The sequence below is a fragment of the Cervus elaphus genome, chromosome 9, assembly GCF_910594005.1.
Source record: "Cervus elaphus chromosome 9, mCerEla1.1, whole genome shotgun sequence".
Taxonomy (NCBI): Eukaryota; Metazoa; Chordata; class Mammalia; order Artiodactyla; family Cervidae; genus Cervus; species Cervus elaphus.
The window spans coordinates 18,852,974-18,866,622 of NC_057823.1; the positions used below are offsets into that span (position 1 = coordinate 18,852,974).

The following is a 13,649-nucleotide window of genomic DNA, read 5'->3' on the forward strand; positions in this document are numbered from 1 at the left end:
TTTGCACCAGACCAAGCCATCCCTGTGCTATATTCTACCTTGCTTTCCTTTGCAGTATCTGTATCTTCTGTGGGTTTTTTGCTATTGTCTATTTTTCTTCTACTTTTAGTTCATGAGATCCTATTCTCTGATGTGCCTCAACTTTTGATTGAATGCCAGATATTGTTTATAAAAAACTGTAGATGTTGCTGGTTGTTCTTCATGGTGCTATTTCCTTCCAGAGAGGTTTTAGTTTTGCTTCTGGCAGATAGTGAAAGTAAAGGCAGGTGTTATGTGCATGTTCAGTTGCTCAGTCGTATCTGATTCTTTGCAACCCAACGGACTATAGCCCACCAGGCTCCTCTGTCCGTGGGATTTCCCAGGTAAGAATACTGGAGTGGGTTGCCATTTCCTCCTCCAGGGGATCTTCCTGACCCAGGGATCAAACCCATGTCTCTTGCGTCTCCTTCACTAGCAGGTGGATTCTTTACCACTACACCATCTGGGAAGCCCCCAAAGGCAGGTGACTTCAGTCTAATCAGAAATTAAGCTGAGTTGAAGCTGGGTTTTAGTCTGGGTGAAGGTTGATCTGTTTCTGGTCGCTCCCTGCTCCTAGAATGAAGTTTTTGGTGACCCCATCTTTGTGATCCTTGACTTTCAGGGTCTATTTCTCCAGCCCCAGAAGATTGCCAGAAGCTACATTCAGCTTCTCAGCTTCTCTCTGGTCTGCTTTGCACTGAAGAATTGCATTCAAATCAACAACCTGCTTGCGAGGGGGAAAAAAAAAACCAAAACACTGCATCATGTCTACTCACCTTTCTAGGATTCTGACCTCTCAAATTCTGTTTTGACAACACCTTCAAACTGAGGGTATTTTTTTCCTTCTGATTTTATCCAGCTTTTTCTTTTTTTTTAAGTAGCCTGCAATAAGGTAGTCTGCCATCACTAGAAATAGTTATCCCTGTTGTATTTTTTCTAAGTATTTTCAATTATTTATTCATTTATTTTTGGCTGTGTTCCGTCTTCGCTGCTGCATGCAAGCTTTTCTCTGGTTGCAGCTAGCGGGGGCTGCTCTTTGTTGCGGTACATGGACTTCTCATTGCAGCAGCTTCTCTCACTGACGAGCATGCAGGCTTCAACAGTTGTGGCTCCTGGGCTCCAGAGCACAGGTTCAGTAGTTGTGGTTCACAGGCTTAGCTGTTCCACAACAGGTGGGATCTTTGTGGACCAGGGATCGAACCTGTGTCTCCTGCATTGGTAGGCGGATTCTAAACCACTAACCCACCAAGGAAGTCCTTCCTGTTGTATTTTTAACATAAGACTTTTATCAAGCCTCCATTTCTAACTCTGCTCAGCTCACCATGTGTCTCTGTTTCTGGGCTCCTGGGTCCCTGCCTTTGTTGCCACCAGTTTGATGAAAGCCCCTCCTCACTTCTTACTGCCTTTGATTTCCCTGAAGTTCTCGTATCTGCTCTCTACCCAAAGGTCTGAAAGATCCAAGAGGCACTTGCAGTCTGTCCAGGGAAAGTGATGGGAGATGAGGAATTAAAACCTGGAGCACAGCAGAGGAGGTAAATTTTCAAAATCTCCTTGGGCTTTCCTCTGGATTTCTGTGCGTGCGTCTAGCTGTTTGTGTATAACTGTTCTCAGTCACTCAGTCCTGTTTGACTCTTTGCAACCTCATAGACTGTAGCCCGCCGGGCTTCCCTGTCCATGGGATTCTCCGGCAAGAATACTGGAGTGGGTTGCCATTTCCTATTCCAGGGGATCTTCCCGACCCCGGGATCAAACTCCTGTCTCTTGCATCTCCTACAATGGCAGGTGGATTCTCTACCAGTGAGCCGTCTGTTAACATGTGTCTGACTACTTACGTGTGTGTGTTTGCCATTGTCTGCAGGTGCTGGAGAGTGTGTTGGGTAGTGTTGGTGTATCGAGTATGGTGGGGTATCTTTTGAGTTTTTTTTTTTTTGATGTGGAGCATGTGAATTTATAAAGTCTTTATTGAGTTTGCTATTAATACAATACTGCTTGCTTTATATTTTGGTTTTTTGGCCATGAGGCATGTGGGATCTTAGTTTCCCAGCGAGGAATCGAACCCTCACCCCTTACACTGGAAGGCAAAGTCTTAACCACTGGACTACCAGTGTGTTAAGTCTGTAGAGTGTATTTTTATGTATTTTTGTGGTTGAAGATTCAGGTGTCACCTACTCAATGGGATAGTGGAAGTGATGAGGGAGGTGCAGATGGGGGTCACCAAGGCCAGTGGGGAGAACAAGAAGTGGCCAAGGAGAGAGCCCCGAGTACACAGAGTTTAAAGGTCAGGCAGAAAAAGGAAGAGGAGCCAAGTCAAGAAGGGAGACTGAGAAGGAGCAGACAGAGAAGCAAGAGGCCTGTGAGGGATGGATTTCAGGAAGACGGTGGTCAGAGCTGTCCCGTAAATGTGAGACTGAAAAGTGCCTGTTATAGATTTAGCCCCAGAGAGAGCTAGAAGACTGAAAGGGATGGAAATAAGACTTCGTGGGGTGGGGGCAGGGGGCGGGTGGAGTCAAGTAGGTGTGTGTCGGTAAAGACAGAAGTGTGGATGACCCTTTGAAAAGAGAGGGTGGAGGCTGAGAAGTGCCTGAAGAGAGAAGAGACAGCCAGGAATTTTTCAGACATTAGTGAAAATGCCACCACCAGGGGGCAGCACTTGTATGACCAGGCGCTGGCTGGCATCCACACAGATGCACGTACAGATAAAACCATAGACTTATAGACACGAGGAAACCCTGGGCTGATACCAAGCTCTCCCCCAAATACTGGGAGCAGATCTCCCCGAGTCCCAGGTGAGTCATGTAGATCCCATCCCACAGATATGGGCATTCACACAAACACATACAGAGGATCACAGAGATTTTAAAAACCACATAGACAGTATTATTCAGCCATTAAAAAAAAACCAACAATATTTTGCCTGTTGCAACAACATGGATAGACTTTAAAGGCATTATGCTAATGAAATAAATAAGTTAAGAGAAACACAAATGCTATGTGATCTCGTTTATATGTGGAACTTAAAAACAAACAAACAAACAATGACAACCAAACTCATAGAAAAAGAGATCAGATTTGTAGTTACCAGAGACAGGGGGTGGAGTGGGGAAATTGGGTGAAGTTGGTCAAAAGGTTCCAACTTCCAGTTATAAGATAAGTAAATCTTGGATGTAATGTACATGATGGCTATAGTTAACACTGCTATATGGTGTATTTGTTCCCCTGGTGGCTCAGTCAGTAAAGAATTCACCTGCAATGCAGGAGATGCAAGACGTGGCTTTGATCCCTGGGTTGGCAAGATCCCCTGGAAAAGGAAATGGCTACCCACTGCAGTATTCATGCCTGGGAAATCCCATGGACAGAGGAGCCTAGTATGCTACAGTCCATGGGGTTCCCAGAGTTGGACACGACTTAGCAACTAAACCTGCCACCAAACAAGAGAGTAAATCCTGCAAGTTCTCATCAGAACAACAACAAAAAAACATATTTTTTTCTTTTCTTGGTATCTATATGGGTTGATGACTTCCCTGGTGGCTCAGATGGTAAAAGCGTCTGCCTATAATGCGGCAGACCCGGGTTCAATCCCTGGGTTGGGAAGATCCCCTGGAGAAGGAAATGGCAACCCACTCCAGTACTCTTGCCTGGAAAATCCCATGGATGGGGGAGCCTGGTAGACTACAGTCCGTGGAGTTGCAGAGTCAGACACGACTGAGTGACTTCACTTTTTATGGGTTGGTGGATGCTGACTAAGCGTACTGCACTAATCATTTCACAATATATGTTACGTTATTATGATGTGAATCTTAAACTTATACAGTGATGTCAGTCAATTACACCTCAATGAAACTGGGGGGGAAACATTTATATAAACACCCCTATATACACACACCCCCATAGACAAGTTGACACTCAAGATTTAAAAACACACTATGTGCTGACACACAAAAGGAATTTATGTTCACACTCACTGAGTTGTGTCCAACTCTTTGTAACCCCGTGGACTGCAGCACACCAGGCTTCTCTGTCCATAGGATTTCCCAGGCAGGAATACCATATCGGGTTGCTATTTCCTCCTCCAGGAGATCTTCTGGACCCAGGGATGGAACCCAAATCTCTGCACCTCCTGCATTGCAGGCAGATTCTTTACCACTGTATCACCTGGGAAGCTGACCCACAGATGCACTGTCAAAAGCACGGTGTGTGCATGCTAAGTCGATTCAGTCGGGTCCAGCCCTTCGTGACCCCCTGGACTGTAGCCCACCAGGCTCCTCTGTCTATGGAATTCTCCAGGCAAGAATACTGGAGTGGTATCCCCTTTTCCAGGGGATCTTCCTGACCCAAGGATCAAACCCAGGTCCCCTGCATGGCAGGCAGATTCTTGAACATCTGAGCCACCAGGGAAGCCCTCAAAAGCAGAGACAATGACAAACACTCACACACAAACACTCAGACATTCATGCATGCCCAAGCCCACCCACCTCAGGACCAATCTACACTTGTCTCCTGAGAACCCCCTCATTGCTCTCTCTGCTCCTCCCGGGAATGTCTTGTATTAATACAGCGAGGGTGAGAGGCCTGGAGGGCAAGGGAGGTGTGGGGTGGTGCTAAGTACTTGGCCTCCCCCAAGGCTGCCGTCCTGCCTCCCCCATCCCCCCCGCCCCAGTCCCAAGCTGCCATCAGCTGATGTGTCTGGCAGCCCCTGCAGACAGTCTCCGCCCCTCTTGCTGGCAGCCCTGTCCTGGCAGGGCTTCCCGGCCGAGCGCCTTCTTCATCCTGCCGTTAACTCACACACTCGCACGCACGCACGGCCCCCATGGCCAGCTCAGCGCTCAACCACTCCTGGCCGGCTCTCTCCAAGTTCTGGCTGAAGCGATGGGCCTTTAAAAGAGGTAAGGGGGCATGCAGTGAGTAGTGGGCACCGGCCACCCAGGCTCCCGGGACAGCCTGCTGCCCACCATCCCACGCCAAGCCTTTTCTCAGCCCAGGGTACAGACCCTGCCTGAGTCAGCCCCGGATGATCTCTGCTTCCCCAGGGCCCCAGTGGAACATCACAGACTTGTGGGGTCCCTCTTGTCTCAGAGATGTCTCCCCAAGCTCTGCCAGGAGGTTGTCTTGGAAGGTAAATCTGTGGACGGACAATTAGCCCTAGACTGGGGGCAGCCTTGCGGCTTCCTGGGGGTTCCTGATGCTACTTGCTCCCTGGGTGGGTGCAGGACAGAGGTTCAGGGAGGCAGCGAGAGGAAGGTCTGAGACATCCAGAGATTCGAGTACACACGCCCTGGAATACACACACTGGTAGCCCCACCACACTGGGGCCCAGGACCTCAGTTTACCTTTCTGGGAGCTGGGGAATCATATCCCCCCCAAGGTCTGGGTGAATTGTTTTTGCAAAAAGGCACTTCTTAAATCTCAGCAGGAGTTTAGTCCTGGAAGATAGCCAGATAGTGCCCGAGGCCACGGGGCACAGGGGGACTGTGTGATAAGAACTCCCCCTACCCCTTGCCTAAGCCGGGTACTTGTTGATGCATGAGTTTCCGTGCAGGAGACGAGCCAAGGAGAAGACCCATTCGCTTCTCCATGACATAAGCTCTGGTTGAGGACCTACAGTGTGCCAGGCACTGTGCTGGCGGAGACAGGGCTAGCAGGGGACCTGGAGGCTGGGGCCAGGGAGGGAGAGGGTGGCCTGGGGACTGGGATGCAATAGAACGGTCATAGTGGTAGAAATTGCAGCCGGTTGTTGAGCCCTTGTGAAGCTGGACTCAGAAAGAAGGCGTGATGAACTCAAGGTCACATAGCAAGTATATGCTGAAAGAGCCAGGTTTTGAAACACGTTATGCTCCAAAGCCACCTCTGGGGTTGCTCTGGGCAGTGAAGGAAGCTACCAGTGTGAGTTGTGTGGAGGGCTTGCAGAGGGTTTTTAAATCCACCAGTGGATGGCAATGCTAGAGAATTAGGGTATCAGTCACGGATCACCAAGATGCCCACATCCTTATGAAGGTCTAGCCACTCCTGGCCACCCAGCCCACCCTGTCTCCCTGCCCCGGGCAGGTTGAAGTTATGATTTATAGGCTGGCAGGTGGGGGAGTGAGCTGTGGGAACCAGTGGTAACTCTTAAACCCTTTTATGGCCGGGGCTGCAAGGGTTGCTGGTGTAAGAGGCTGCCTAGAACCTGAATCCAAGCTGATAGGCGGCTCCTTAGAGAGAAGCTTGGGGGTGGGGAGCAGAGAGGGACTCCCTAACCATGTCCTACCAGTCTTTAGCCTTTCTGTGCCCTCCTCTTAAGCTCTGTAACTGGCTGTCTGGGCACCAGATGGGACCTCCTGGGAAAATAATGGAGTAGATGTGGGGAGACAGACAAGGCTAGGGAAGGGGGGTTGGGATTTGCAGCAGGGCAGAGTCCCACTGGCCCTTCCCCTCAGTTGCTCAGTTACTTATTTTGGCCACACTTTTCCACTCTTTCCCTAGTATATGATAAGCGTGTACGTCGTGAGTGCATTCTGTGTCTCAACTTGGTTTCCTTCTTGCCTGGCTTCTCTGCCACAATCCTGCCTCCTTCCATCTAGAGCTCTCCCCACCCTCGTCCCCTAGGAATACCATCTCCAGAATACAGAGGAATCACTGCCACTTGCCACATGACTTATCCCAACTATCCATCCATCCATCCATCTAACCACCCACTTTTTTATCTGTCCAACCAGTCAGGTAGCCAACTATCCATTCATGCCTCCATGTGTCCATGTTTTCATCCATCCATCCACCCATTCATCTACCCAACCAGAGAGACAGCCAACTATCTATCCATGCATTCTTGTATCTATGCATCTATCCACCCATCCATCCAAAGAACCATCCAACTAGTTATCCATCTAAACATCTACTCATTCATCCATCCAACCAGCCAGCCAGTCAACCATTCACCCATGCATCTACACATTCCTCCCTCCCTCTAACCACCCATTCATCCATGTAGGTAACCATCCACCCATCTAAACATCCATTCATCCAACCATATAGCCAGACAACTTTCCCTTCAGCCAGCCAGCCAACCAACTAGCCAACTATCCAACAACCATCTATCCAACAATTCATCCAATTCAGCCATCCACCCTTCCATCCAACCATTTATCCACCCATCTATCCATTCATCAGCTCACCACAGAATAGCCCTATGGTTAGGAGCCCTTGCTTTGGAGTAAGAAATACCTGGCTTCCCATCTCAACTCTGCCTCTTGACAGCCTGGTGTGACCTTGGACAAGTCAGTACACCTCTCTGAGCCTCAGTTTCTCCTTCCATAATGTGGGAACTCAGATGGTTGTTGTTAAGATAGAAGAATGGAAAGAACATGACAGGCTTAGCATGAAGCAAGACATATTGGAACTGATCAAGAGACTTGGGGGATGTAAAAGTGGGTTGGATACAGAACTTGCCCCCATGGACATCAGAGTGGGAGTCAGAAAACCTTTTTTGTAAAGGACCAGGGAGTAAATATCTTCAGCTTTGTAGGTCATATGGTCTCTGATGCAACTGCCGGACACTGTCGTTGTTTCATGATGACAGCCATAGACAACAGGGTACATGAATGGGTGTGGCTGTGTACTACTAAAATTTTATTTACAAAATCAGGTGTTGAGCCAGATTTGGCCTGTGAAACTGCTGGTCCAGAAGTGAACAAGTAGTCCAATTAAAGTGCAACCAGAAGTAGAAAAGGGGTGTGTGTGTGTGTGTTCAGTCCCTCAGTCGTGTCTGACTCTTTGCAACTTCATGAACTGTAGCCCACCAGGCTCCGCTGTCCATGGGATTCTCCAGGCTAGAATCCTGGAGTGGGTTGCCATGCCCTCCTCTAGGGGATCTTCCCAACCCAGGGATTGAACCTGAGTCTCTTATGTCTTGTGTGTTGGCCCAGGGGTTCTTAGCCACTAGCAAACCAATCCAAAGTCCTCTGGCTAAGACCGTCTGCAGAGGATCAGAGGGACCCCTTGCTTGCCAGGCAGGAAGAGTGGGAAAGGGTGGTGGGAACCGCACAGAAGTACGTAGGAGAATGGTGAGTTAGGAGCTCAGGCATTTTGGGGGAGTTGAGTGGGTAGACTGCAAAGTGTTCAGATGTCCTTGTAAGAGGACTGGAGTCTATGGGGTGGGGACCAGACGAAGGAGAGTGACTCTGAAATGTCGTGCCAAGAAGACACATCTTCTACTGGGATGGAAGAAGCCAACTGTCATTGGCAATGGTTTGTGCAGGAAAATCCCAACAAGAGTTACAATTGTAGGGACTTCCCTGATGGTCCAATGGTTAAGGACTCTGTGCTCTCAATGCCAAGGGCATGAGTTTGAGCCCTACTTGGGGAACTAGGATCCTGCATGCCTGGATAGCACAACCAAAAAAAACACACTTGTGGTTGTGTAGAGAGCATTGTTGTTGTGTTTAGTCGCTAAGTTTTATCCAACTCTTTGTGACCCCATGGACTGTAACTACCAGTCTCCTCTGTCCATGGAATTCTCCAGGCATCTTGCCTGGAGTGGGTTGCCATTTCCTTCTCCAGGGGATCTTCCTGACCCAGGGATTGAACCCAGGTCTCCTGAATTGGCAGGCGGATTGTTTAATGCTGAGCCAGCTGGGAAACCCAGAGAGAGCATAATGGAAGCTGATATTAAGATCGTATCAGAGGCAAAACAAAAGGAGGATGGAGGGACTGCCCTGGTGGTCTAGAGGTTAAGACTGTGCTCCCAATGATGGGGATCTGGGTTCAATCCCTAGTCAGGAAACTAGATCCTACTTGCTGCATCTGAGAGTATGCGTGCCACAACTAAGATCTGGCACAGCCAAATAAATAAATAAAGCTAAATAAATGGAGATTTTTTTTAAAAGAGGACCGAGTGGAGAAATATTGTGGGGGGGTGAAGTTGACAGGGCTTGGTATCCTGAGGGGTTGGGAGGAGGCGAGGCCCGAGTTCGGGTTTCTGGTGGGGGTCACTGGGGAGACACTGCAGTCACACTGATACACAGACCCTGAAGGAGAAAGGAAGACAAGGAGCTTGGTCTTGACAGCTTGAGGTTAGAGGGCAGGTGGGACTATCAGGCCGTGGTGACCAGAGGCCACTGAAGACAAAGTCTGGAGCTTGAGGAAGCCTGTCATCAGAATCAAGGCTCAGAGAGTGACATCAGACTCAGGGCTCAGCGTGTGACTGGGGTCAGCGCATGATGGGGATTAGGGTACAGCTTGAAGCTCTAGGACAGGAACTCAGTCCATGGCACCAGCATTGGGACTCAGTCTATGATACCCCAAGTGGGGCTTGGTGTATGACACCAGGACCGAGGTTCAGTCGATGACACTGGGACAGGGACTCAGTCTGTGACCCAAAGATTGAGGCTCAATCTGTGATGCGGAGATCAGAATGGACTCTGCCATCAGGGTCAGGCTCGGCCTGCTCCTGGATCAGAAATGACGTGAAGTGACAATTGCTTCAGTCGTGTCCAACTCTTTGTGACCCCATGAACTATAGCCCACCAGGCTCCTCTGTTCATGGGATTCTCCAGGCGAGAATAGTTACTGAGGTGGGTTACCATGCCCTCCTCCAGGGATCGAACCCACATCTCTTACATCTCCTGCATTGGCAGGCAGATTCTTTACCATCTGAGCCACGAGGGAAGCCACACCCCCTGGGTCAGAAGCATCCATCCAAAGAATCAACTCAGCCCTGGCTTTTCTACCTTTGGCCTTTGGGTCCCAGACCTGCAGGGTCACAGATGCAAGGATGCAGTTCAAGCCTCCATGAAGCCCCCATCCAGGAAAGCAGGCACACCCAGCAGCCTGTCCTGAGACCCCCTAGGATCTTGGTCAAGGGATGGAGCTACCTCTTGGGGAGTCTCCTCCTCCTTTTTCAAGCTGCCATCAGCCTCCAAGACTCGCCCCCACATCTGGCTTTTCTCGTCCTTCACAGCCTGCTTGTTTTGTTCCAACATCTCCTGAGTCAGAGAAGCTGCCTCGTGGGAGATGCAGGGCTGAATGAGAGCAGCAGAACAGAGGCCCTCACCCAACCTGGGAGAGTAGCTAGGAGAGCAGTGGTGGTTTCTAGAATATACCGTGATGGGAATTCCCTAGTGGTCCAGTGGTTAGGACTTGGTGTTTCCACTTTCACTGCTGGGCCAGGTTCGTTCCCTGGTTGGGGAACCACGATCCCACAAGCCATGCGGCATGGCCAAGGAAAAAAGGAAGTGTTGTGAACGATCACCATAATCAATTTTAGAAGGTTTGCATCACCCCCAAAAGAAGTCTGTATCCTTTATTCATCACCCCAAAGTTCCCCATTTCTCCCCAGCTTTGCATGCTGTGTGCATGCCCGCTAAGTCGCTCAGTCGTGTCTGACTCTTTGCAATCCCATGGACTGTAGCCCGCCAGGCTCCTCTGTCCATGGGATTTCCCAGGCAAGAATACTGGAGTGGACTGCCATTCCCTCCTCCAGGGCATCTTCCTGACCCAGGGATTGAACCCATGTCTCCTGCCCTGGCAGGTGGGTTCTTTACCACTAGTAACACCTGGGAAGCCTCTCTCCAGCCTTAGACAACCACTAACCTACCTTCTGCCCTTATAGATTCACCTGTTCTAGACATTTCATACAAATGGAAACCACTAACATGGGATATTTTGTGACTGACTTCTGCGACGTCACATGACATCTGTCTTCAAGGTTCATTCCTGGTATAATAAGTTTCAAAATGCCATTCCCTTTTTTATTCTTCTTTTATTTATTTATTTGTTTGTTTATTTTGGCCACACCATGCGGTTTGTGGAATCCTAGTTCCCTGACCAGGGACTGAATTCGGTCCCTCGGCTGTTAAAGCACTGAGTTCTAACTATTGGACCTCCAGGGAATTCCCAGAACTCTCCCAATTCCTTATTGTGACTGGAAAACATCCTACTGTATGGATGGACCACATCTCTTGTATCCATTCTTCCGTTTATGGACATTTGGATTGTTTCCACCAATTTTTGGTTGCGCTGGATTTTTGTTGCTGCTCGAAGGCTTTCTCTAGTTGCAGCAAGTGGGGGCTACGCTGTAGTTGAGGTGCAAGGGTTTCTCATTGCTGTGGCTTCTCTTGTTGTGGATCACAGGCTGTAGGGTGTGTGGGCTTCGGTAGTTCTGCATCTCATGGGCTTTGTTGCCCTGCGGCGCGTGGGATCTTCCCAGACCAGGGACCAAGCTCGTGTCCCCTGCACTGGCAGGCGGACTCAACCACTGGACCACCTGGGAGGTCCTATGCTTAAGTTTTTTTTTTTAATTAATTTATTTTTTATTGAAGGATAATTGCTTTACAGAATTTTGCTGTTTTCTGTCAAACCTCAACATGAATCAGCCACAGGTACACATATATCCCCTCCCTTTTGAACCTCCCTCCCATCTCCTTCCCCATCCCACCCTCTAGAGTAGTTAACACAGAGCCCCTGTTTGAGTTTTCTGAGCCATACTATGCTTAAGTTTTTGAAAAACTGCCGGAATGCTTTCCAAACTCCTTGAGTTTTTCACACCCATGTAATAGCTTTTCATTCATCTATTTATGGAATGCGTTTATTCCTGTCTTGGCTGTTTTCTGCTGTTCTTGCTACTTCCCAGTAATTTTACATTCATAATTTTATACTCTTTTTCTTAAAAAAAAAAAATAAGCCCTCCAAATTATACAAGTGTCATTCCCCCCAAAACGTAGGGCAGTGTTTGTACATACACAGCTGGGAAGAGAAGGAAGGTAAGTGGGTACAGACAGCTCATCCTACTTTGGGATAGAAAAAGACAGCATCATCCCTTCCCATCTTCTGGCCACAGTGGTTATAGGTGGAGTGGACACCCCACTGGTACCCTTTGGAGGGAGAAAGCATGGTACTGTGGGAGGTTTTGTTTTATTTATTTGTTTATTTCCTTGGCTGTGCCGGGTCTTACTTGTGGCACACGGAATCTTTTAATTGTGGCATGTGGGATCTAGTTTCCCAACCAGGGATCAAACCCAGGTTCCCTGCACTGAGAGCACGGAGTCTTAGCCGCTGGACCACCAGGGAAGTCCCATACTGTTCATCATCACTTGACTCAGCAGCGTAAACCAGGACAGTCCCCAGCAAGCCAGGACATGGGGTCACCCAGCCACAGAGGACCTGAGCTAAGGAGTGGAGGAGGCCCTAACTGGCACTGTCCAAGGGCCCCGCTGTCCCACTCCCCGCCCCCCGCCCAGCCCCTCTGGGCTCTTACTGGCTCTCACTGCAAACGTGCTGGTCTATCTCTCCGAGTACACCTCCACTGGTCTCTCCCTGCCTCCACCTTCACCCAGCTCCTCTATTGTCACCTCCACACACACTTCTCTCAGTTCCCCAGTTTCAACAGGACCTGGAATGTCAGGGAAGAGGGCGTGGAGGAGTGAAAGGAATCCAGGGGTCAAGATAACACAATGCAGTGAAGTGCAGGGCAATGCCCAGGACAGAGGCACCATGGAAGGAGGGTGGATGGACATTTCCGGAGTGAGTAGGATGAGGTCTTCAGGCGGGTGGCCCTGGAACAGGAACGGGATGCTCTTAGGCAGTGGGTCCTGCCTAAGGGGCAGGGACAAGGCACAGAGGAGGATCCTGGTGGACATCAGTGGTTGAGCCAAGACGTTTGACCTTCTTCCTCCAGGTGGTGGGGCACCTCCATGGGGATTCGAATAGGGAAGCATGATATGTTCTAGAAGCCATGCAAGGGGCAGGGGGAGAGAGATGGGACACCTGTGTCTCCCTCAGCGAAAGGCTCAGACCAGGACTTCCCTGGTGGTCCAATGGTTAAAAGTCTACCTGCCAATGCAGGGGACATGGGTTCAGTCCCTGGTCTGGGAAGATCCCACATGCTGTAACTAAGCCCACGTGCCACAACTACTAAAGCCCTCGCTATAAGGCCCTCGAGCCACAACTGCTGAGCTTGGGTCTTGCAACTACTGAGGCCCATGTGCCCTAGAGCCTGTTGCCCACAAAAGAAGCTACTACAATGAGAACCCTAAGCACCGCAACAAAGAGAAACCCTCACTCACTGCAACTACAGAAAGCCTACATGTGGCAACAAAGACTCAGTACAACCAAAAATAATAATAAATAAAAAAAATTTTTTAAAATAATGCACTGGGAAGAATTCCGAGGGGACTATGGCTCAGAAGGAAAGAGCCCTGTGCCTGAACAGAAATGTCTGCCCCAGGCTCAGGATGAGTGGTGGGGAGTGGTGTGTCATATATGTTGGCTTACAGATCATTGGTACCATCCTCCCCTGCAACCCCATTTTACAGATGAGAAAACTGAGGCCCAGATGCAGAATTTGGGGCCCAACTCTTCAGGCCTCACAGCTCAGCTCTAACACCTTGTCCCTCCTTTCCCACAGGCTCTGAGCCCAAGCCATGTGTCCAGCCCTTTGACTCTAGAGCTGCAGATTCACCCACCAAGAGCAGTGGTGGACCCTGGAGGCCTGAGGACCCAGACTTCTCCACCATGGAGGATGAGCAGGCAGGTGTCTGACAGCCGAGATGAGCAGGAGTTGATGACTCCAGGGGAGCAAGTACACTTTGTGTGCAATATTTCAGGGGATTATTAAAACATAGCAGAGTAGTTATTATGCCTTTCCACAGGTGAGGAAATGA

The 13,649-nt window shown here is 49.5% G+C and overlaps 1 protein-coding gene across 2 annotated transcripts in view; it reads left to right on the top strand.

The window, feature by feature from the left end:
• The window catches only part of ARHGEF18 (Rho/Rac guanine nucleotide exchange factor 18), a 92,492-nt gene that overhangs the window by 4,058 nt on the left and 74,785 nt on the right, over positions 1-13,649 (top strand). The window contains exons 2-3 of one of the 2 annotated variants that reach the window (XM_043911638.1): positions 1,465-1,550; positions 13,394-13,515. In XM_043911638.1, coding sequence (XP_043767573.1) covers positions 13,501-13,515 — 15 coding nt within the window. In that variant the 5' untranslated portion in view covers positions 1,465-1,550; positions 13,394-13,500. Of the gene's footprint in view, positions 1-1,464; positions 1,551-4,785; positions 4,902-13,393; positions 13,516-13,649 lie in introns of those variants that run through there. The other variant, XM_043911637.1, reaches the window with a different exon arrangement.